The sequence below is a fragment of the Accipiter gentilis genome, chromosome Z (genome assembly GCF_929443795.1).
Source record: "Accipiter gentilis chromosome Z, bAccGen1.1, whole genome shotgun sequence".
NCBI classification, from domain to species: domain Eukaryota; kingdom Metazoa; phylum Chordata; class Aves; order Accipitriformes; family Accipitridae; genus Astur; species Astur gentilis.
Genome location: NC_064919.1, coordinates 79405455 through 79430984, shown reverse-complemented (window position 1 = coordinate 79430984; position 25530 = coordinate 79405455). Strand labels below are relative to the sequence as shown.

Genomic DNA, 25530 nt, shown 5'->3' with positions numbered 1-25530 from the left:
TTTACATGCAACTGTACTGGGTGGTCCTGTGACTTTGCCCTTGACAGCTTCCTGTCATGGCAGGGTGGGCACTGTTTCACCTCCTTTTTCTTATGTCTTTGAAGCCACAATGCTTTGTTCACTTCTGCGAAGCAGTTGCCAGCTAGTGCCAAAACCAGTTCTCTGGCTTAGTGGAGTAGTTTTGGGTGTAATGCCAATGGTGAGAGAGATGGTGAGATGTGCTAAGAAGAACCTGCCAAACATCTAGTAGAATGACACATGGCTTTTACGTATAAGGTACGCCTGGAGTTGCCCAGCATGACCCACTGCCCCGTAGCCTAGGGTCTGCTCACCGTGTTTCATGAAGTCTGGTTGCACCCAGGTAATCTTCTTCATACAGCTTTGGCTGTAGCCATGTGTTGAATTTCTGTTAGCCAGCAGCCTTCGTTCACCTATTGATTTCAACATAATGTTAAAGAGACCTTTGCACAGCAAAAAGTACTTTACAAAAGTACTTGAAACTGGCCCTTCCTGACCCCAGAAGTGTCAGCAGCTGTCAGAAGGAATAGCTAAGCTGTCTGTGTAACCCTCACCTTATGACACCCTTCCTTTAAGTTAACATTTGCAGTTTGAATCTGCAATGGAAACAGGCTAAGAGTAAGACCTCAACTGGGGAATAATGGGTGTGAATGTTAGATCTGCTCAAAGTTGTGCTTTGAGCACTGTCTGCTGCTGGTGGGAGTGTACCAGATAACTCCATGTTTTTGAAGAATGAAAGGCTTCAGAAACAAAGGGCAACTCTGATTCTTTGTCATGCATAATGTCAAAGGAGGACTTATAAATTCAGTTATTTGAAGAATTATGCTGTGGTGTCTTGAGAATGATCTTGTGATGTACTTCTAATCTAGCAAAAGAACCAGTTATGTTTGTTATTGAACACACCAGAGCATCCTGGAGCAGGGTTTTAGCTGACAACTAATTAGACAGCTAATTCTATCTTAAACAACTCTTTCCTCAGGACAGGCCTCCTCTGTGTTAAAAGCTGACTAGGTACTTCTGTGTTTAACATCTTGGCCATGTAGGATTTTCATTCAAATTCAAAAAGTTGTTAGTAAAATTCTGTAGGCAGTGGATGAGGACTCTTGTTAGCATTGTTTTCTTGTGTGTATCTGAAAATATCTTCCTAATGGTACCATTTATTGTATATCTGTATTGTTATCTGTGCATTACCTGGTGTGTCTAGACAAGTGCCACGCTGGCTAACTGAGTACCCAGTTGTTGTGGTTTCAGCCCAGCTTTTAACAAAGGACCATGCAGTCGCTCACTCCTCCTGCCCCCCTCCGGTGGGATGGGGTGGAGAATCAGAAAGGAGAAAAGAAAAAAAAAACACCAAAACAACCAGATGTATATGGACATATGTATATGGACACCCCCCCACACACACAAATAGCATTCCCATAATCTATGGGCCATCCCTCTAATGTAACCATCAATTTTATTTAGTCCATGACTTTGGGGCTCCATCTGTTGTAACAGTCCTTCAGGATAGAAGAGATGGTGTGAGGTCTTGGATTGTTGCATGCTGCCTCTGGAGCTTGCGGCTGGTACATTGGTGCAACCCACACCCTTGGTCTGCAGGTTGAAGATGTTGATCTTGAGGAATTTGATGGGTGCCAGTTCAAGTTCCATCACTGTTGCACTTGGCTTGGTTTCAAAGTCCATCCCTGAGTCATTTGGGTAGTTCTTACTATAATACCCTTAATATGGCATATAGACACTATAGATACAATGACATACATTGGCAGGTTATTTAGCAGTTAACACCATACAGCCTAATTCACTAGCTGTTCTCTCCCAAAATCAAATCTCCTTGAGATACACATCAAACTTCCCCATCCTTCTGCATCACCCACCAAGTGTACCCAGGTCCTTGAGCAAAAGCAATCCCTTGGATGGGTTTGCGTTTGCTTGAGGCAGGACTAACCCAGACTGTCTTCCCTCACATACTCCTCATGCGCACTACAGGGACTTTATCTCCTTCTACAGTCTGTGGAAGGCTTGGTTGGGCAGGGCCAGCCGGATTGGCAGATCCTCTAGTATTAACCAACCAGGTGGCTTTTGCTCAGTGTGTATCCCAATGTTTGATGATGTCGATTCCAGGTGTACTGGACGCCCCTCCAAGTGAAAGCAAACTGTTGGCTGCCTTTGATTCCAGTTCATACTGAAGTTCTAACATATCTGGCACAGCAGCCCTCAGTTTCAGCCCACGATAATCTACTGTTAGTGTCCACTCCCCATTAGATTTCCACACGGGCCATATGGGACTATTAAAGGGTGAGTGAGTCTTGCTGATCACTCCTTGGCTCTCCAATTGGCAAATCTGCTTATGGATGGGAATCGAGGAGTCTTGGTTGGTGCGATGCTGCTGCCGATGGACCGTCGTGGTAGCAATTGGCATGTATTCTTCAAGCCTCAGCAACCCCACAACCAAAGGGTCCTCAGAGAGGCTGGGCAAGGCGGACAGCTGTTCAGTTTCCTCTGTCTCCAGTGCAGCTATACTGACGGCCCAACGGTGCCCCTTTGGGTCCTTGAAATACCCCCTCCTGTGATAATCTACGCCAAGGATGCACTGGGCTTCTGGACCGGTCACAATGGCGTGTTTATGCCACTCATTCCTGGTTCGACTCACTTCAGCTTCCAATTCGGTTAGCTCTTGGGATCCCCCTGTCACACCAGAGATACAGATGGGTTTTGACCCTTTGTAACTTAGTGTACATTGTGCACCAGTGTCTACTAGAACCTTATATTCCTGTGGGTCTGATGTGCCAGGCCATCGAATCCACACTGTCTAGTAGACCTGGTTGTCCCTTTCCTCCACCTGGCTGGAGGCAGAGCCCCTCTAATCCTGGTTAGAGTATCTATTACTCACTTTTCGCAAACGTGTATCAGAAGTCCCTTCAAGAGGATCAGAAATGAGATCAGCCCTTCTACTCTGTCTGGGGAACTGCTCACGGGAAACTGGAGTGGCATTTTTCCGAGAAGAATCCTCTTTTCTGATTGCTTTTTCTCGCAACTCCCATACCCGTGCATCTAGGACTGAGGTAGTTCTTCATCCCACTTCCTCATGTCCTCTCCATGGTCATGCAGGTAAAACCACAGGTTAGCCTGCCGTGTGTACTTTCTATCTCTTCTCTCTTGGGCAGAGGAATGCTTACTCCTAATAGCTGCGATGCGGGCCGGTACAGGTGGGGAGGAGGACATATCCACTTTGAATTGCTGGAACTCCTGGGACAGTTCTGCTATAGCTGAGGCCTTGTAGGGTGGAAGAGAGACTTCTGTCATATTGCTGGAGTTGGACAGCCAGTTCATCCATTGTTTGTCCACAGCCTCTTTTCCAGGACATTACTGCCAATGAGTTGGCATAGGTTGGTGGTGCACTTCGTAGAAACTTCCGCCACATGGGTTGTGTGCATTGGACTTCATCTGGATCTGTAGATGACTGCCGATTTTCTCGATGATGATAAATCACCTCCAGCACTGCTAATTCCCTCAGGTACTGGATACCTCTCTCCTTGGTGGTCCACTTGCCTTGGTGACATGTAACTTCATCCTTGAAGGGGTATCTTTCCTTTATACCTGACAGAAGTTGCCACCAGAGGCTGAGGACTTGTGTTTTTCTCCCAATCACCTTGTCAATGCTCCCTTTGCTAAACAGGGTTCCCAACTGCTTGGCTTCCTTACCCTCTGATTCCAAACTACTGGCCCCATTATCCCAGCATTGGAGCAGCCAGGTAACAGTGTGCTCACCTGGGATGGTGGCCAAAATCTTTTTGCATGTTGTGCAACTCACTCAGGGATAGAGATTGGGTGATTATTTCAGATTCTGCCTCTTCCTCCTGTTCTTGTGATGACCCTGGTTCACTTTCATTTCCCTCTAAGCAAACTGATTTCTTTGTGTGTTTCTTTTTCTGTACAGGGGTGACATACTGGCACAGGTTGGTTCTCTGGTTTAGCTACAGTGCATGTCACCAGGGTTAGGGTAGCCATGGTGCCTGTCGCTCTGTTTTCCCTCTCTTCCCCCTGAGGGTGCTGCCTAATATCAAGTGGTGTTTGGTAGATACTGGCCAGGGCTCAGCACAGTGCAGTAAGTTGTGCGTCTCTGGAATAGCCACAGTATTTTCCTTTCAAATATTCTACCACCTCATGAGGGTTCTGTAGTTGTTCAGGAGTGAAGTTCCAAGGCGCTAGAATTGAGAAGTTCTCTAGATACCTGCCTATATCCTCCCACATGCCGTGCCACCCATAAATATCCAGCTTTGGGACAGATCTCTGGGTCGTATTCTTAAAAAACCTTTTTGTAGCCCTAAACAAGACCTGAAACATATTCAGGAGACATAGCACTAACGGCATGCTGGGTTGCACATCCCAAGGATATTTAAAATTCTCAAAAGCTGTTGTAATTAGCTGGAAGGAGAGAAAGGAGGTGAATGGATGGGGGAAGTATCCCCCCCTGACTTCCCCATGGATTGGGTGCACTTACCAATAAAATCCAACAGAAGATGCCTGACATATGGAAATGATATCACTGCTGCATACAGATAACCTCTTGACCTCATGACCAGTGATGTAATCATTTCAACATTGCCCAGTATAGCAAAATGATAATCCCGATCTCTCTCCCAGAGGTGATAAACATAAACGCAGGCAATACATAGAGCACATAAGAACTTACAAAATGCCACCATGTGAACAAATGAACCAAGATTGTGACTAGCATCTATTTAACTAATGTAAGAAATGCGTGTAACAAATTTGTTTTAACATGCTCTGGCCAGATCTGTCATTATCTCAACCCTTCATGCCCCACGTTGGGCACCAAAAAGGACTGTCATGGTTTCAGCCCAGCTGGTAACAAAGGACCACGCAGCTGCTTGCTCGCTCCTCCCTGCCCCCCCTCTAGCGGGATGGGGAGGAGAATCAGAAAGGAGAAGAAAAAAACCCAAATAACCAGAACATCGTGGGTTGAGATAAGGACAATTTACTGGGACAACACAAAAAGAGAAGTTACCACATCAGCAACTATGCTAATAAAAGACTATACAAAAGGAGTGATGCACGGTGCAACTGCTCACCACCCAGAACCCAACGCTCCACCACTTCCCCCACTGAAAGCCGAGGGACCCCCCAGCCCGCTCCCCATTTATATACTGGGCATGATGTCACATGGTATGGAATAGCTCCTTGGCTAGTTTAGGTCAGCTGTCCTGGCTGTGCCCCCTCCCAGGTTCCTGTGAAAATTAACTCTATCCCAGCTGAACCCAGGACACCAGTATGACAGGATCCCTTTTTAAAGCAGCAGGGATTAAGCTGAAGAGGATCAGTGTGGTATTTCCAGTAGAAAGAGCTATTCTTAATGCCAAGGGAGACAGGGTGTTCTCCATGGGGCTGGGACAGAGCGGCCTGAGTGCTGTCATCTGGAACTCTGCCTTCCTGATCAACCTGGCTGCATCCTGGCTGGTTTTTTCTTTTTTTTTTTTTTTGTTCTTATTTTGCCATTTAGATTGTCAAGCCTTGGGCTAAGTTATTTGTCTGCTCAGTCAATTCTCAGAGCTATAAAATAAGTTTGCTTATCTATCTTGGGAACAGGATAAGCAGCAAGTGTCTGCAACCTGTCCCATAATCTAGAGATAAGACTCTGTAGAACTGTGTAGATTTATGCTGTGCTACGTGTATAAAGCTGTTTTAAAATGTTTTTCAGGTTCTAAATGGCTTCTAAGAAGTTGGGATCCGACTCTCATGGTAAGTGAAATTTAGCATCCTTGTCTTTTTAATGGGATGAATCCTATTATTGCTTCTGACTAATGTCCCAGCCTAGACAGTCCATAGAGACTAATCTGTTTAGCCTCTGAGTAGTTTTTTGTTAGGAATGGTGTGCCTTGACTTCCTTCTTGCATAGTTGCTTGCTGATGCTGTGCCTCTTCTCTAGTTAGACTGAAATTCAGCTTGTGACTGTTCCCTACTCCTTCATGGCGGAATAATATCTTTCCCTTCCCCCACTTCCTTCTCCAAAATCAAAGCTGAAATGCAATTGTGATACTGATCTGATGTTTGCTGAAGCAGACACTACATCTGTAGCCCATTTCTGTGGAATTTACACGAGAAGCTGGATTGAAAGTCAAGCTTTTAATATATCATTGAGCTATGCTTGCTTTTTGCTCAGCAGTGATTTTTTTTCCTAAGGCAAGTGAAGAAGATGGTATCTTCTACATTTGAGATGCATAGTGTCATGAAGGTGACTTATAAAAATTATTTGCCTGTACATGTGCTTATCTTTTAGAAAATGGGGTGTGATTTGAGAGGAATAACATTTATGTGGAACATTAAAGTTCAGTTTGTTGTATGTAATGTAGTTTCTTCAAATCAGTAGTCAGTCAAGGCAGTACTGGGAGGTTCATGTGACACTTGTAACATGACTTTTCATGCTATAGAAACTTCAGCTTTTAGAAACTCAGCGTTGATCTTTTTGGATAATCTTTCAGATGAGAGAGTCCTGGGGAATTCCATTTCTCCTTGAGCTTTTTATTCAGTCTTGCCATGTGTGAGGTTGAAGTACAGAATAAGAAATGCCTCACTTAAATACATGGTTAAGAATTAGTAAAAATAGCCTATCAGAACTTAATTGTTAGATGGTCTTCTTTCCTGTGGCCCAGTGATCCTGCTGCAAGACAATTAATTTCTTTATTAGATAGCTGCCAGCTCTTCAGCAGTTGTTCTTGTATCTGTGAATGGTCTCTATGAACACACTGAGCTGCTTGTGTTTTGAGTCTATTTCTCTGTTCTGCTTCCTAAACCAGACTAGCAAAGACACTGCTTGGAGCTAGAATTCAACCTGTCTTAAATATTTTTTATAACAGTACGGTATGGTGGAACATGCTCGTGGCCTTCAAAATAACAAAATCAAAACAAAAAAAAAAATGCTGCTGTAAGCTGGCTGGTTAACTTGTCTACCCTTTTGAGTACCTTCTGTTCCTAATGACACCAGTGACACTGTCACAGTACTGTTTCTGAGGAGTAGGGGAGCAACTTCCTTGGATTATTATGCCATAAGAAATCAGCAGGGCAATTGTTTCGGTCTTCTCCAGGGTTGTTAACAATCTCACTAAGTGAATTTTGACTTAACTGTAAAGCATCTAGTCCAACAGGTACCTTCAGCGCAGTGTCTCTGGCAGGCTAATGAAATTGGTCAAGATAGTTGATGCATCCCTTGTACTTAACTTGAGCTGCTTATTAGAGGTTAGGGGGCTGTTGTTGAATCACAGAATGGTTGAGGTTGGAAGGGACCTCTGGAGACCATGTCCAAACCCCCTGCTAAAGCAGAGCCACCTCGAGCAGGTTGCTTAGGACCATGTTCAGATTCAGATGAAGGTGGGAACATAGGGTGTGCGGGGAGAGAAAGGAACCCTTTTTCCTGACTTGAAGGGTATTCTTAGCATACTCCTGTAACTATGCCTAAGTGTGTAACTTCAAGTGCTCTCCTGTCATTTGAATAATTGCAAGTTCAATCTTAAGTTCTAGTAATTAGTGGCATCTAGAAATGCAGCTCTCATCTGTTGCACAAAAAGTGTGGGTTATACCAAATGCAGTGCGTTATTATTGCTGTTGTATTGTTATTGTCACTATACAACTTGAAGGCTTTTAACTCCAATTTCTGAAAATTACTGGTGTGGTTTGTGAGACCACAAATTCTAAGTTCCACTTGGTTTCAAAACTGTTCCCCATTCATAACTGGTAACTGGTTTTATCTGAAATGTTTCCGTTTTGCTACGAAACAGGGGGACACTTCTGTGAGTTGGCCAGTGATTTCCATGTTACATTAAAGCAGGGAGAAGTCTTGCTCTTGTAGTAGTTCCTTGGGCCAGGAATGTCATATGGCTTGCAGTGTCAGAGGTCAGACTGGCGGGTACAGTTTTGCCAGGACTGTTCTCAGAACTTCCTCAATATGGTTTTAACTGCTAAAAGGGTGAAGTGGCTAACAGCTATATTAAATAACAGTTATAAAAACCCTTTAATTACTTCACTTGAACATGTGACTATTGAAACAGTGGCTTGCATAATACTTTCTATATGTAGGTTTTGCTTTTTGCTTTAGAATTTGCCATTTAAAACAATTTGCAGTGTGTTCAGGCAGAAGCTTCAGCTGTTCACAAAAAGAAAAGGGTTCTTGGCTTTCTGGATCAGGTTTTAACTTCACTAGGCTAGTACTGTTCAGATTGGGCTGGAACAAAGTGAATACTATGTGCATCAGCGTTTTGCCTCAAAGACTCTTTGCCATCAAATGTTGTGAAACACTTGGTGTGTTTCTTAACGTGTGCTTGCAGGTTTTGTAGCAGAGTTATATTCAAGATGAGGTTATAGCAGTGGTTGTTATTAAAAAAATCAGTATGTTGGGAAGAAACTAGAAGGTTTTTATTCCTTAATCTACCTGCTGAGGTTAAACTGGCAGTCTTCAATGCAATCCATCTAGTCTAGGTGTGCGTAGGGATTTTTTTACTGCACCAGAACAAAGAGTGTTGCTACATAAATATCACAACGTATGCTTGTACCCTCTGTGGCTACTATCTGTTTCAGGCAAAGGCAGCAGCTATGCAAGGGGAGGTATCTACCACTTACAATGTTAATAGGTCTAATAAGACAAGTATTTGCACAGTGAGCAATTTGGGCAGTGAGAGCAGTGCAGAGAGATAATCCTGCTTCGCCTGGATCATCCTGCTTAGAGCAGGACTTGTGCCAGTGGGACTAAGTAGGGCATAGTAGCAGCAGTCAGACCAGACTCTGAGCAGTTGGGAGCTCTAGTTGTCTTTGATCTGGCTATGATTTACCACTCCCAGTGCAAAGGCTGCCTTGCTATTTCTGCATAAGCAAACACTTTGGCATATCCAGGTTCTCAAACTGCCAACTGAAGTACAATTTGGATGCCGTGTTGCAAATAGTGGTGTTGGTGGCCAGTGAGGTGCCATGTGGATGCTGTGCTGTGTAATGCTTGAATGTGTGCTTCTCAGTAACCATCAGTGAAAATAGTATCATATTCTGCCTGGAGTGTTTTTTCATCCTGGTGGTGCAGGTGGGATGTAGGTTATTCAGGATGATGGTTTCAAAGCTGGAGGAAGTGCCACCTGTGTCCCAACAGGACTCTGGGACCAGCCAGTGCAGTGCCTAGTATGAGAGCTCAAGTGATGACAGCACATAAACATTTAACTCCAAATTAACAGGATGTTCCTGTTTTCAAAAGCTGCTCTTCCTTTTGGAGCCTGTCACTGCCTTGTAGATGAGTCAACAGTGAAGGAACACAAACAGTACTTAAACTGTCATCTGAGTATGAAAATGGGTCAGATAAAAATGGCAAGTCACAGCTGACTGAGCAAGAGGTTAGTTGTTGAACACAGATGTTGTCACTAATGTGTTTTTGGATCTGCAACACTCAAAGGTACAAATGAATGCTAGAGGAACACTAGTGATCCAAGAGACCTCTTTCAGTTAATTGAAAAACTGAGTGCAATTTATATTGTGGGTTTTCTAATACTTCTTCACAGTAGTTCAAGGAAAACTAAACCTACAGTCTGGCTTCTTGGAGGTGGTTGAGCTCTAAGTGATTCTGCCTCATGAGTTTGCAGGGTGCCTGAAGAGTTTTGTCCTAAAAGACTTTTTAAGTACCACATGTGATAGATATAAAGGACAGATGGAGGACCATGAAATAGGTCTGAGGCATCTTGTTGGAGTGATCACAAATCAGACAGTTGATTAAGTTAGATTGCCTTGTTTCAAAAATCAGAATTGCTATGCTAAACAGTCTTAAGATACTTCCCTGTGTTTTGGTTGGAGTGGAGTGTCTAGACTTTGGGCCAGTTTGCCTTGTGACCACTTCTGTCCAAATATTACTTCCTACTCGTATGCCAAATCCTGGATTTTAGTTTGTCTTAGCTGCTCTAAAGCTGGATCATTCTAAAGCCTGTTTTGAATATGACAAAAAGTCGTGTATTTTTTTATAGAAACATAACATAATACAGTGTTTGGGAGAGCTTCAGCTTCCAGTTGTGTAGGCATAGTCTTGTCGCAAGGGAAGCTAAGATGTTGGGTATGTTGACTTCAAAATCTGTTCAGTTGTTGGATTGTTATGTTGTGGTGTTTTTTTTTTTTTTTAAAGTAGTTATGGGCTAGAACATTTTAAAAAAGCGAAACAAAAACAAAACAAAAAAACCCAAACAAATAAGCAAAAAACCCCACCACCAGAAAGAAAACTGAGGCAATGAAGTCCAAACAGATTCAATGTATTTCTGATCAAGCAACTTTGTATTTAGTCACCTGGTGTAGTTGCGGTGGCAGAGATAAAATAGCTCCCAAATACAGAAATGTGAGTCTTAATTGAATGCATTAAACTCATAAGGTTTTTTTGATACAGTTTCTGCTTTTGATCTTAGGGCCTTTCAGTTATCTTGATGATGTCCCATTTAAGATAGGAGACAAATTCAAAATGCCAGCAAAGGTTGGATTACCCATTGGTTTCTGCCTGCCTGATACTTCTCAGCTTGTCAGAGAAGCCCAGGTAAGTGATGTGTTTTGCCTTTTCACTGTTTTCCCCCCTCACCCTTGGCCCTCAACATGTGGTGCTGTAAATGACAAGTAGTCACAGTTTGCACATGTGTTCAAATGTTAATCTTGTTGGTCCTGTAGTGTCATTTCATATGCCAGGCAGCAGTTGCAGAAGATCTGTTAGAAAGATAAAAATATGGTAGGCTGTGCAAAAAGCTTCTACTTCTTACCGCTTTAAAAATCCTAATAGCATTTATTTTAGTGTATCTACTTCAAAAAAGCACAGTGTTTTTGTGTAATAGTTATAGGACTAAATGTTACCCTGACTACATTTGAGTAGCATTTTTAAGAGGAAAAATGCTAAGAACTGATACACCCATGTTATGGCATAATTGCAGAATCTTGTATGAGGGTAGCAAGTGTTTCTATGACCATATTTTATGGGTTCTCACAATAGTGTAATGAAGAAACAGATTTCCAGTTCTTGTTATCTGGGTATTTCTGAGTGGGAATTCTTTTCCAGCTGTAGGGCAAACAGGTTACAGCTTGGTACAGAGGGCTTCCAGGTCTCTGAGGTCTGTGTTACCATCAACTCTTGGTAGCATAAAATCAGTTGCTTTAGCATAACTGTTGAAAATCTAATCTCCAAATGCAGGTTGTGATACATGAAATCTAATTGAACTATGTTTTCTCATTTGGATCCATGATTTTCCTTGATCAGTCCCAACTGATGATTGTTTTCACTTCAGCTGTGACAAATTGCTGTAGAAGGTTCTGCTTTTTTTTTTTCCTTGCCCTGTGTATTACCCTATTACCCTACATCATGGCTTTTTCAGTATAACTGTTAAATGATACCTAATACACATATTTCCACCCAATTAAGCTGGTGTGGGAGAGATAAAGGAGGCTTTAATGTTCTAGTGCTGGCTTCGTTGTGCTGTGTCCCCATTTTCCTGCCAAGCTGAGGCTCCAGTGTAGTATGCCCAATTGGACTGCAGCACCTAGCATAATATGATGCAACTATGTAGACTATGCATCTGGCAGTGCAATTTGACTTTTTTACAGCTGTAGTGAGAGCTGTTTAAAAAAAAAAAAAAAAAGGTGCAGGGAAGCAAAATTGACCAAAGCCATACATTTTTATATGAATAACCCCATTTTTTTAGTATTAAAAAAAAATCTATCTATGGCTTTGGTCAATTTTGGCCATATATCACCATACACGTATACACACACAAAACTACGATAGCTCTGCTTAGATAGCAAAGAATGTGTAATGAGTGGTGCACAGCACTTCTGCCAGTGGGTTGTTTTTCAGCAAGAGTCACCTTGCTGATAAATTGTATATCACACCTCTTGGAGTCTTAGAGCTAAAGGAAGGGAAAACTGTTAATACAGTTGAAACAACAGGTATTGAGGATCTCACTGGAGCTTGCTGTAGGTCGGGATGTGGCACAACACATAGTGAGTCCCAGAAAAGCCTAGTAGAGACCTAGCAAGCCTTGCTGGCTTGTTGCTCTTTAGAGCTAGGAATTTGTATGATCTAGCAGTCCCATGGCAAGAGCGCTCCTGTTTGGTTATGTGTCATTATCCTGGCGAGGATATCTTATGACTTCTTGTCCAGGGTTGACTACACCCTGGACTTAGCTTGTAGGCTGTCTTCTCTGAACATTTTGTGGTTATTTAAAGAGCATGTAAGGCTCTTCATTCTTCCAAAGAAACAACTTTGAGTAGGTTTAGTTTGTTCAGAGCTTTGTCCTCTCAACCAAGCCACTATGGTGGCCAGTAAACTCATAGTGAGTAGCTTACAAATGCTTTCCTGTGCTAACCTGGCCCTGAAGGAACTTACATTAAATGAGAAAAGCTCTTGGGATCCTGTCATACCAGTAACTGCAGCAAAATCTGCTACTGCAGGTAGTTGTCATCATTGGTGTAGCCAGTATATCCCCTTTGGCTGGTGAGCCACTGGCGCTGCATTGAGAATACCAGTACCTCTTAAACCAGTGGGTGTAAAACTAATATCAAGTCTCTTAGGAATTTCTTAGGGGGAACTGAGTAATACCATGTTGGTCTTTGGATGCAAAAATGCTCTGCTGCGGTCTTGAATGACTTGTGAACAGGGGGTAGTTCAGTGCTGTCAGATCTGGGTATGATTGTCCATGCAGTAACGCATTAGACTTTCCCTTGCTACAGTCATTGTCCTGGGGGGAGAGGGTGGGAGGGCTGTGAAACTGATCTTGGGATGATTGGTAGCTCTAAATCAAAACTGAATATAGGAGGGAGGCAAAATAGATATTCTAATCCAGACTGTAGCCAGGTCTTGCTGCTGGAGGCAAAATGAACTACTTCTGGTGTCTTCTAGCTTTGTCAGGTTACAGGAGATGCTGGGAAAAAAATGATGCCTGTCCATGGTAATTCACGTTAACTCTTATTCCATGTTACTTATGTTGCTGTTAGAAGTAGTGGCTATGATCCTTATAATTTTTTTTCCTCTGCTTTCCCCTCCACCCCCGGTCAGTATGACTTCTCATTGGAAAGGAAAACAATTGAGTGGGCTGAAGATACCAAAAAAATTCAAGCTGCCCAGAGAGAAGCTGAGCGCAAGGCAGAAGAAGCCCTAGCAAACTCAAAATCAGCTCCAGAGGACAGCAACAAAATGGGGTTCTCAGAGGGACCTTGCCCTGAGGCCATGCCTCCTCCTATTAACCCCATCCTTGCTAGCCTGCAGCACAATAATATTCTTACTCCCACGCCAGCCAACAGCAGCTCTGTGAAGCAAAAGGTTCTCAGTCCACCTTGTCCAAAAGCAGACTTCAACCCAGCTGATTTTGAATGTGAAGAAGACCCATTTGACAAACTGGAATTAAAAACTATTGATGATAAAGAGGAACTAAAAAACATTCTTGAAATTCATGTTGGTACTACTGGGCCAATTGTTGCCCAGCTGTTAGATAGTACCTTGCCCAAAGGAGGATCTGAGTCTGTGTTGCAAGATGAGGAAGTTCTGGCATCCATAGAAAGGGCCACGCTGGACTTCAAGCCCCTTCACAAACCCAATGGCTTTATCACTTTACCACAGTTGGGAAACTGTGAAAAGATGTCCTTGTCTTCCAAAGTGTCCCTGTCCCCTATCACTTCAGTGAGCAATATCAAATCCCTATCCTTTCCTAAACTTGACTCCGATGAGAGTGATCAAAAATCATCAAAGCTCACAAGCACTTTCCACAGCGCTACCTGTCTCCGCAATGGCACTTTGCTCAGCTCTTTGCAGACCTGTGCTCAGAGTAAAGCTAGTGAACTGAATGGACACCATATGGTTGGTCTTTCTGCTCTAAATGAGGACAGTGGCACGGAGACATCAACATTATCCTCGTCATCCAGGCTGCCTTCCCTGGCTGTGCCGACAGTTTGTACAGAAGAAGAATCATCTCAAAGCACAGTGACTACGGTAAACATGCAGTGGATTAGAAGTGGGGTTGCTGGGGAGAGGTGGAGGTGTGGAGGCAAATGTTGTTTCTAAAATGTCCTGTGGCTTTGGTTTTAGTTTCACTTAATGGGAGTGATGTGTAGATCCTCTTAATTTACATGGCAGATTGATCAAGCTAGCAGGTCTTCATGCTGGCAGTTCTGAACCTCAGATTATTACCCTGCGGGTTTCCCCAAAATCTGATATTTTTAGACCATTTCTGGTGATTTTTCTTTCAGCTTTTCAGATCTTGTTCATAGTTGCACACCTTTGAGTGAAGTGTCTAAGATACCTTCTTCTGTACAGTCCTGCATTCTGTCTTACCCAACTGAGATATGTCAGATTCTGAAGTGCTATTAGGTTTTCAGTTAAATCTTTTCTAGATTTGTTCCTCAGCTTGCTTGCTTATTTGCTGGAAATAAAGGGAGATGCAGCCTTTTCAAGGAATAGAAGCACTAATAGATTAAAACCCACAGATGTGCTGTGCCATTCAGAAAAGAGAAAAGCATTTGCAGTTGAACCATGTGATATAAATGTCTTTTTTTTCCTATTTTCTTCCTGAGATCCTTTTAAAATCTGATCTTTAAAAGGAGGAAAATGGTGGTCTGAAATCTGGTATTTACCCTCTTCCTTGTGAAGGAGGGTAGAAGGATTACTTGGTGGATGCCAAAACCAGTTTTGAAGATCACCTCAGATCGCTAACGTTACAGTTCGTTGCTGTATGGCTCTGAGACAGGAGGTTGATACTTCATTTCCTCAAACTTATAGCAAGTCCTAAAATTACTTTGAGGACATTTAACTTCATGCCAGCTGTTGTCTTTGCCTCTTTGTGAATAAGAGCAAAGTTTTGAGTAAGCTTGTGGGCTTTTTTCCAAAGAACGTAAGATCTGGACACCAATACTCAGGAAGCCTAGTGTCATGATTTAACCCCAACCAGCAACTAAGCACTATGCAGCCAATGGGATGGGGGAGAGAACTGGGGTGGGGGGAAGTAGAACTCATGGGTTGAGATAAGAACAATTTAATAGAACAGAAAGAAAGAAAATAATAATTATAATAGCAATAATAAAATGACAGTAATAATAAAAGGATTGGAATATACAAAACAAGTTATGCACAATGCAGTTGCTCACCACTCGCTGACCAATGCCCAGTTAGTTCTTGAGCAGTGATCTGCCCTGCCCAGGCCAACCCCCCCAGTTTATATACTGGACATGACATCACATGGCATGGAATATGCCGTTGACCAGTTTGGGTCAGCTGTCCTGGCTGTCTCTTCTTGTGCCCCTCCAGCCTTCTTGCTGGCTGGGCATGAGAAGCTGAAAAATCCTTGACTTAGTATAAACACTGCTTAGCAACGACTGAAAACATCAGTGTGTTACCAACATTATTCTCATCTTAAATCCAGAACATAACACTATACCAGCTACTAGGAAGAAAATTAAGTCTATCCTAGCTGAAACCAGGACACCTAGTGAAAGCTGTATAGTCAAATCCTCTAGCTGGCTCTAAAATAATCTGGTTTCTTCTGTCCAATATAAGCAGTGGTTCTGTGGTCTTACTGGCATACTGTAGGTTTTTGTGTGACACTATGTGCTCTGAACCAAGTGACTCTGCTTCTCTCCTGTTGCTTTCACCTCTTTTCAGGCTTAGGTAAATGCACTATTAATTGCAAAATACAGTATTCTGGCAACCGTATATTCATCAGAGCACAGCAGAACAGCTGCTTACTGAACACTATAACAAATTTAATAGAGTAGACTTTGGCAGAAGCAGCAATGTGCTGAGCAACTGCTCACTGCTACAGATCACAGATTTGAGAGGCAATTGTATGATTATGTGTAGCTCAGAGGTGAAACCTTGAAGTGTGACACATGACACATCTCTAGGGATTAACATGCAAGATCAGTTACAACTAGATAGATGGACATGCAAATGGCCAAATTTTCACTCTAGCTATTCAAATCTCTGTGCTGGATTAAAACTTATTAAAGACCAAGAGGGAAAGTATATTTTTCAAAATGCTGTAAGGGAAGGTACAAACTGATAAAAAACCGAAAAAATAGACTTACTAGGAGAAGTAATAAAGATCTTCATTTGAAACTTCTGTTTTGGAAGTAGCAAACCCAGAAATGGCTATGCTGATAGAACTATTTCTTTCTGTTTAAATTCCAAGACTTCAGACTATACTTGTTTCATATTTCCACAGTATGGTCCCAGTAGCTGGAAAATGACAGCTGAGCTGCAAGAAATTGAAGTAAATTCAACAAAAGTATTGAAGTAAATGTAAGAAAGATCCTCAGAGTATGAACATGATAGAAGGAAGTCACAGTCATGCCTGTGGCTGGGACCAGTAGGGTCATGCATCTCTTTTCTGCAAGGTTACACAAGAATAAGTCTGTCCTTTTTAGAAAGCCTCAGGACAGTTATATGTCCCAGCATATCCTACAGTGATTTTTATATATAAATTTTTTTCCCACAAGACTGGAAATTGTAAGTTTGGATTTGGAGTTACTACCGGAGTTTATGCTTTACCAGTGAAATGAATCTCAGATTTTTTGGATGGAAATAAACCTGTGATTTCTCTGAGGCTGCACTGATTCTGTCCTGGGTGGTCCCCTCTCCTCTGTTTTTTGAAGCTCACTGGTTTGCTTTTTGCAGCATTGGCAGAGGGAGAAATGACTAGTGAAGGCAATGGGTTGGAGTTCGACAAAGCTGGTCAGAAACCTAAGTAGCACAATGCATTTTATTGAGAGAAATCTCTGGTTACGGGAGGAGGAGATACTCATTCATATACATTCAGAATATATGCTGCTGCCGTAGCATGATGTGTGCGGCACACCAGCTGCCGCAAGGGCTCAGGGCCTCTGTATGAAGTCCCTGAAATAAGGTACAGTGTGCAGGCACATACTGAAAGTGCTGCATGTCTGCTTCTTGAAGGGCACTGAAATGGAAGTTTGAGACATAACATAGCATGGCTGCTGAGTGACCAGTCCTGGCGTTGTGCCCTGCAATTCCTTTAGGTGTTTTCCTCCTCTGCTGGAAGACACTGACCACAAGCACAGGTTGTCAAGCTCACACAGGTTGAGAAGAAAGAGTTGGTTTTCCCAGATTCTCAAATCTCTGGTGTCAGAAGCAGTTTTGGTTTTCCTGGCTGCAGCATCAATAACAAAGCATCATCTCAATCTGGTAACCAGCTGATTTCAGGGCTACTCCAGACCCCCGTTTCATAGAATATGTATCACATATTCTAGTGCTTTTTGCTCTGGCGAAAGTGCCTAGAGAGGGTGTGTGCAAAGAGCTTTGAACCTCTCTACCACCATGAGGAGAGGTTCTTGGGTAAACCAGTCCATCAAACTGAATATGATTCCTCAGGCTTTGTCTCCTAGAAGAGAAATTCTTACCCTGGAGATGAAAATGGTCAGAAATGCAGAACAAAACCTTTTTGGTGGTGGTTTGGGGTTTTTTATTGCAAATAAGTGGAATTTGTCAAAATCCTAATAGACTTTTTCAGAACTCTTTTTCTATAAAGAGTTTTTTGTTGTTTAGTTTGGGCCCGATGAAGACCTTTCTGAAGGAAGTGGACAAGCTTTCAAGCAGTCTGTGTTGGCATAACAGGTATCAAGAAATGCAAAAAACTGAGGCTGTTGGTCCACAGTGACTTCTTGCAGTCTTTCCTAATTCTATTTAAAATGCAGCAAGACTTTTAAATGGATGAACTGAAATGTACAGATTTGGTGGGGCAAAGTTCTGCCTTTGCACTGCTGTTATCTTGGGCAAAGTAGTATAAAGTGGTGGATTGATTCTGCCCTCTGGCAGCCTGGTGCTGCAGAAACGGAGCAGGTGTACAGCAGGGAACGTTACCCAGCCTTGACATACTGGAAAAAGGAACAAGTGTTGAGTGTTGGTAGAAAAAATCACATGCTCTTTTTAGCCAGTGTGCCACATTGCTCATGTACAGTGTATGAAATGGAGTGCTTTGAGAGTAGAAAAGGGATATAAGTTTCTCTTACCCCTTCTCATGGTCAAAAAGTCAAGGCACTGTCACTCAGGCTGCATAGCACTGGGTCAACAGCTGAACAGGAGCCAGCATGTTACACTGAGCTGTATGAACATGTAGGTTTTACAGTGACAGAATAAAAAAAGCTTACAATTATTATGAGGCGGGACACGGCCTTCTTGGAGTATAATCTGTTTGTAGAGTGCTGAGAGAACAAACAATCCTTATGATGGCTGTGCTATAACTACACACAACTGTACAATGTCTGCATCTCACATGTGCAAGCCTGATCAGACCATAGTCTCCTTAGTATGCCAGACATTCCCAGATCTTTCCCGTAAAACTCTTCTCCCCCAGCGGTACCAAATTCTGCTCACTGGCACATAATGCTTATAGTCATCTTATTCATGTGTTGTCCAACAGGTACACCCAGACTACAAGGAAACAGAAATCCCTGTGGTAAGTTCCCAAATACCTGTGTGCTTGCACTAGATCATGTTTCTGAGAATTTCCAGAAGTAGTGTTCCTTTGAGTACAAAAAATCATAGGCAACGACCAAACTTGGGGTGAAGGAAGCAATATCCATGCTTCATCTGAGGTACAGAGTTTGGCTATATCATAAGGACCTTCAACTGTTGCAAAAAGTTAGGTATTGAAAAGTTTTGGTCCCACCAGTAGGAGAGGGTATATTGTGAAGAATCTGGATTGTTGATTGTTGTTTTGAGGGTAAAAAAGAGTATGGCGGGAGTCAGACTATGTGCACTTTTTGGTTTCATCCTAACAGTGAGTAAATTCCCAAGGGCAGTCTGGAAAGCCTCTTGGTTTAATTACAGGGGTACTGTGGTTCTGCAACAGCGAGAAACGGCATATGGGGATGCAGATGACCACCATCACCTCAGCCTCTGGGTTTTCCCCTTTAGGTAACACACCAAAATTTCCCAGTGTCTAAAGTGCCCAATAACACCAGCTGCACAAAGTGGTTGGGTAGCCCCACTCCTGAGCTACAGCAGGCCCTCTCTGCTAGTGAGAGGCAGTGCATAGAGACAGTCGTCAACATGGGATACTCGCCTGAGAACGTCCTGAAAGCCATGAAGAAGAAGGGACAGAACATAGACCAGGTAAGAGCTTGTGCAACGGGAAAGAAACCTTTGGTTGGATGCTGATTCTGCTGGGAAACAACCTTGGGTTTGCAAAATGGATGGGGGTAATACTTTTATACTAACAGGGGGTTGCAGCCTGTAGCCGCTGCGATATAAACTGCTAAAGAAGTTGTCATCTGGCAGTAAAGACTCCCCAGACCAAAGAAAATAGTGTCTGTGCCTGTTTCTGGTGAGAGACTGCTTGAGTCAGCCACACCAGTTGGAGCTGCACTGAGCTCGGGCTCCATGTGAAGCTGGGAGAGGTACTGGGTCTTCCCAGGAGCCACAAAACCTTCCGAAGGAAGCTTAGTGCGTCTCTACACCATGCTTAGTGCTGTATGACAAAAAAAGCAGCCAAACTCCTTTGTTCTGAGCACAAGGGGTTACAATGCTGACATCTCTCCTTGCAGAGAGATTAGCCCCTGCAGGCTTAAGTAGCCTTGAAAGGCTCTCGCAAGGCACCACTGACCGACTTTCTTTTTTGTGCTCTGGTTGTGGTGCTTCCTGCCTCATGTGTTGCCTCAAATGCTTGCTAAAACCAGGTCATGGAGCATAAAGTGCTGCAGGGTGAAGCATGGCTCTGGGTCCTGGATCTGCTTCAAACAAACACTCTAAAGTGGGGAGAGCGTGGCCAAACTTTCCGTGCTGACCCTAGGCAGGCTGTGTGCTGTGCAGAGCATTGCCTGGCGGGACTGTGCCTGGGGAGGAGGAGTGTCCCAGTGACTTCTGCTTGTGGAGCTGATCTGCTTGCCAACTACTTACACATCAGGAGCGGTTTAAGCTGTGTGCTGGAGTGAACTGTAGTATCAAATGGAAAAAATGTCCTTTCGGAGGGCAGTTTAAATCCTGCTGTATTTGCAGGCTGTATTCTTTTGCATACCTTTTATTACCTATCTGACCTTTCCTTGTACCTGTCGAAGCTGAAGACGGATAGGAAATCTAGCTGCAGTTTCTGGAGGTGTGAGCTGGGATTTGCAGCTCACTCACCAGTATGCTGAGTTGATCTTAAAAGGCTGGCTGCTTTCAGTTTGCATCAGCTCTTGCGGCTGTCTGAGTGGAAGCTAAAAGCTGACATACCTTGACTGCTGGACCAACAGTTTCGTTTTAAGAACTTGTAGTATAAAAAGCACAGCTAACTTCTGTCTTCTGCTCAGTGATCAGGCTTGGAAGGCTAAAGATAGGCTTTCTGAAACTGCTTTGACTAGAGTGGAAGATGATGTTCACAGCCTGTGGGAGAGCGCAGGAGGACAGAAGGGTTTGTCTGCTTTCTCTGAGGAAGCTCTTGCGTAAAGAGCATCTTGACTCTGCTAGGAAGGACTTTATCCAGTCCCCAGCAAAGCCTGGGGTGGGTAGAGTTGTGCTCAGCCCCTCTGTGTATACAGAGATGGTATCCAACCATGCACTGCAAATGCCACTCTGCAAACTTAGTTTCTTTTCTTCATTCCCCACAGGTTTTGGATTACCTGTTTGCACATGGACAGCTTTGTGAGAAGGGCTTTGATCCACTTCTTGTTGAAGCAGCTTTGGAAATGCACCAGTGTTCAGAGGAGAAGGTGAGGGTGCAACATGCTAAGCAGTAGAGAGAATGTGCCGTGATGGGGAATTCCAGCAGCAATTCCTCTGGTTGATGTAATTCTGGCTTTCACGGTAATGCTGCCTTGTTTCCAAAACTGACTGCCAAAGGACATCCTTGAAGTGATAAAGCGAGTATGTGTTAAAGCATTAGCATTTTCATGGGGACAGAATTTCTTAAAGACCCTGCTTATTCTGGTTGTAATGTTTTGAACCCAGAGTTCTCTTGTGGGTGAGGTGCTTGGTCCAGAGACAGTTAACTTCAGAAGCAGCAAATTATATTTCAAACCCTGCCAGGCTGTCCTGGCTGTGAATTTTCTTCCTTGTACAAAGGTCTGCTGGCCTGCTTAGCAAATTGGGTTACGGCTGGGTCTGCGAGAAGCTGGAAAATATGTGTTTTGGGGTCTGGTTCATTGGCTGCTTTACCAGCACCAGAAGTACAGAGGCAGGAATGGGTAGCAAAGGGCAGAGGACAGCGGTATCTTTTAATGTATGTTAGCCTTTAGAGGTGCAACCTAATCCTCCCCAGACATATATGTGCCTTCCTGCCTTTCTTGGACTTAATGATGAGCTTGCAAACAGAGGAACAACAGTGTGAAGATGGGAGAAGTAACTGAGTTCAGGAAACACGTTTGCGACTGGCTTAGCCCCCAAAGTGGAAATGGCTAATCTCCTGATTTCCCATTTCAACCTGCTTGCTTGTTTTTGGTTTTTTTTCTTACCCCTGGAGTGGAGCAGAGGCACTATAAATGTCAGAGGGTTCATAGAAGTCTGATGAGCTGATGCATTTCTTGTCACTTCATTTTTTCAAAGCTCAGGGAAGATTTGTGGTTCATGCTGGTAGTATCGTACACAGTGTGTCCAATAGGGTTTGTGCTAATCCCCCAGTTTTGCCCTAGATCTGAGAAGCCAGTTGATAGCCAGGGCTACTGTATTGTTCCCCAAGTGGAAGTAACTTTAAAAAAAACTTAGACGCAGCAGGAGCTGCTGGATGAGGGAGCAGGGTGCTATTGATCAGCATTTGTGGGAGCCCAAATTGGGCCAGGCTGATATACTTCCTACTGGGAGAGAGACACCCCCACAGACTGAGCTTTGGTGCCTTTGCTGAAGAGGATTTTGGAAATGCAGGACTGCAGACACAGGGGACTGAAGGTGAGGCCCTGTGGGCTACTGCAGCCAGAGCTTCTGCCGGCTCTGGTGTGAGTGGACTTTCTCCAAACGGAGCTGGAACTTGGGGAGAAGGAATCCACCTCGTGGGGTGCCCAGTCACTGAAGACAGGCTCTGTGCTAAACCTCCACCAAGCACGGATTCTCTTTTCTCTTGCAAATAATGGACTGTCTGTGTCTTTCAGATCACAGAACTTCTGCAACTAATGAGTCAGTTTAAAGAAATGGGCTTTGAACTAAAAGACATTAAAGAGGTCTTATTATTACATAACAACGACCAACACAACGCTTTGGAAGATCTAATGGCCCGTGCAGGAGCCAGCTGAAAACACATTCCTGGATTCTCAGCGTGCAACAGAGCAGGACCAGCCCCGCCACCTTCACATCCAGTGTGACTTGCTCTTGGCAGGAAGGAGCCCAGCTTTTTGCATATAAGGGAGAATGACTGAGCAAGCCCGCCTGCGCGCATCACTCCAGCATTTCTCTTTCCACTAAGAGCCAACTTTCTTTCTTAAATTAAATTTTTAAAGTGTCCTTTCCTAAGTTTCCTTTTTCCAGCTTGGCCACAGAGAGTTTAGACTGCCCAACCTCTACTGGTATTGTACATAGGTAGAGATGGGAGTGGTTTCCCCCCTCCTCACTGTTGCACTGGAGTTGGACAGAAGAATATCTGATTTTAGGATGCTTTGGTTCTTTGAAGCTGCTTTCATGGTGTCTGCTTGTACTGAATTACTTGACTGTGTTGCAGTCCAGATTAACTGGTTAAATTTGACCTTTAGTGCAATGGAGTTTTATTTTTTGGTTGAAAGTTAGTCTGTAACTTAGTAAAACACTGGTTCAGAAACTGTTGCTATGCATAAAGAGAGAAGCTGTTTTTTGTTTGGTGTTTGTTTTTTTTTTACCCATGCATCCAACACTTCTGCCAGACATGAGCATCCAATGCTGAGTGGTGTGTAAGTTCTCTTGAAACAGGTAAGCTGTGAACTCTGCCTGGACCTGCAACTTGTTGGTTCTTGAACCTGAAGGCAGAGAGCTTGGGCTCGGTATTCTTAATCCCCCAGGCTTGTAGGATATTTAAGACAATGCCCTGCTAGGAAATCAGTTATCTTTTTGTTTTAAATAACTCAGTGTGATGCAGGAGGTTTCTTTCAAGCACTTTCTTTAAAACAAATATACTCACTGCATTAGTTCCACTTTCCACACTGCTATAGAATTATGTAATAACACCTAGTACTGGAAATCAGGTTTTGGGTTGTTTTTGATAGTTCAAAGTATTACATTGTACATTGTTCAAGTTCTAAATACATAAAATATCACCAGTCTTGAGGAATCTTTAAAGTAATTTGCTAAATATTTTGATTCTGCAGAAGAACAACTAATAAAACCCTCAAATGTAACTCCCAGTGTCCTGGTTCCCATCTCTCATGCTCTTCAGCTTCAGCAGATGAATAACTTGCTGGATCCTGCACGCCAAGGTGCTGCCTGCTCCTGTAGGTGTGCATGAACACTGCGTGTTGGGCAGAACAACCAGAGGTCTCTGGGCAGGCAGCTGCAGTGGTGGAATGTGCTGCGCTTTTATGTGGCTTATTTTTTTTGTTGCAAAAATGAGGCCTAGGGATCCAAACTCATGTTAGAGTGTGGAGCTGGGAGCATTGGACTTCGGGAGGGCAAAACAGCTCAGATCGTTGCCTCAGTTTAGGTTTTTCAGTAGGAGGTTTTAGGTCATCAGGACTTTGAATGAGGTGGCATTTGTCTCCATTATGTTGTTAACTTTATATGACCAAAACACCTAATTTGGGTCCAGTGTTAACTCCTGGAATTCTCTGTGAGGTGCTCAACTATGTTAATTACATACCTTTACTTAAAATGATGCTGAGGAGAGATGTAGCTGGCAAGTATCTAGGAGATGTGAAGATGGATGATGAGTAGGACCAGGGCAGATTGTCTTGCATAGTATCCTTTAGCACTAAGCTTCACCAGCTGCTAGTGGTGGGGCTGAAATTAATACTTGTCTGAGGAGGACATTCAGCAGCTGGTGGGTCAGCAGCTGTCACCTCTGTGGGCACAGGTAAAGTGGTTGCCCAGCTTTCCTTCCCAGGTGAGAAATGTGACAGTTTGAAACAGGAAATGGGGTTCCTGATAGGCCAAATAAGATGGAAAACAAAGCTCAAACTGCTTTACTGTCACTGCTGAGAGCATTCAGTTGTGTTGTTTGGATATTAATTCTGAGAAAGCAGAAATAAGCAAGCCCGTGTCTGGTACTAGACAGTCCTGAAGGGGCACAAAGTCTTGCCAGCGAAGAAACAACTATTTAGACCAAACCTCTGAATAAAATCATTGCATTGGTTGTGTTAATGTGTGTTAAGTTTTTTCACAGTCCCCCTGCGGGATCTGGCTCTTAACCCCACTACAGTAACCACTCTGCTTACGGAGACTGTTGTAGCAGTGAGAGCAGTGGGATGAAGATGGGAAGTAATACCTGTGAAGCTGGTCTCCTCCTTCCAAAGAGATGTACCTGTCTGTGTCTTTGCTGCTGGTGTTGCTCTTGCTTCAGCAGTGAGGTTTCTGGACTGACATCACCGGGTGGCTGAAGGCTGGAAGCATGTTTCTCACAGGTGGCTTCTTACAGAAGGACGGACCACGGAGTGAGGGGATTAACCTGGTGGCTTAGGGGAGAGGCACTTCTGAAGAAATGTGTAATGAGTGACACAATGTGATGAGACTTGAAAGTTGTTCTGGGCACTGTGCATCGCTGGTTACTCTGGTACCGTCATTCTCTCCTGTCAAGTTGCGAACAAAGCTCAGCCTGAATGAGGGGAGGTCCTGCTGATGGCTGATGCAAGGCTGGGCTCTGCCCTGCCGCTAGCTGTAGAGAAGATGACTGCATCCCTGGTCACACTTGAGATCTTAGGGCTTTTCCTTAGGTTCTCAGGTCAGATTGATTTATGTACCTGGCACTTGGCACTGCTTTAACGATAACAGAGGTGGTTGTGCCTTCTTGTAATAGCTGCTGCTGAGGTTTGGGTGTCTTGGTGGAAAGGCTTGTTCGGAGAAGTGTAGAGGCAGAGCAAAACTGGCAGTTGTGCTTTGAGCCAGAGACCCCCTGAGGTGCCTCCTGATGGTTCCTGGACAGCAGCAGCCGGACAAGGACTGACACTGAAGAGCCTTCAGTCACCCACGTGGCAGCCGAGGGCTCCCACTCTGCCTGCATGTGGCTGGAGACCTGGTGGGGTGAGGGGTGCTGCTGTGGTCGCAGCCTTGTTTTGAGGGTGACTTCTTTCTGGGATACTACGGTCTGTCAGGCAGCGGGAGCTGCAGGTGCCTCTGTGCCCCAGGGCTGCAGTGTGCCCCAAAGCTTTCTTCGGCCAGCCTTCTGGCTCCTGCAGCAGCTTGGCTCTGCCAGAGCTCATGTCAGCAGCTGTTCTGCACAGCCTGTGGCTGGGCAGCTCTCTGTGCTGGGGAGACCACCAGCTTCTGCCAGTGGTGCAGCAAATCCTGGTACAAGGGTGGTTCTGCTCCTGCTGCCGCAGGCTGTTCAGGTTGGTTGTGTGTGGCTGGAGGAGAGCTGCTGAAACACCAGCTACATCACCAGGCCAGGTGAGAAGGCGATCTTGTACTGATTC

The 25530-nt window shown here is 43.9% G+C and overlaps 1 protein-coding gene across 4 annotated transcripts in view; it reads left to right on the top strand.

Annotated features, from left to right (window-relative positions):
- Positions 1-25526, top strand: part of UBAP1 (ubiquitin associated protein 1) — a 43564-nt gene extending 18038 nt beyond the window's left edge. For 2 of the 4 annotated variants that reach the window (XM_049795066.1, XM_049795068.1), the window contains exons 2-8: positions 5738-5778; positions 10455-10579; positions 13082-14011; positions 18453-18488; positions 18950-19147; positions 20620-20721; positions 22093-25526. In XM_049795066.1, the coding sequence (XP_049651023.1) occupies positions 5745-5778; positions 10455-10579; positions 13082-14011; positions 18453-18488; positions 18950-19147; positions 20620-20721; positions 22093-22233 (1566 nt within the window). In that variant the 5' untranslated portion in view covers positions 5738-5744 and the 3' untranslated portion in view covers positions 22234-25526. Of the gene's footprint in view, positions 1-3365; positions 3533-5737; positions 5779-10454; positions 10580-13081; positions 14012-18452; positions 18489-18949; positions 19148-20619; positions 20722-22092 lie in introns of all 4 variants that reach the window. The other 2 variants (XM_049795069.1, XM_049795070.1) reach the window with 2 other exon arrangements.
- Positions 25527-25530: the final 4 nt, after the last annotated feature.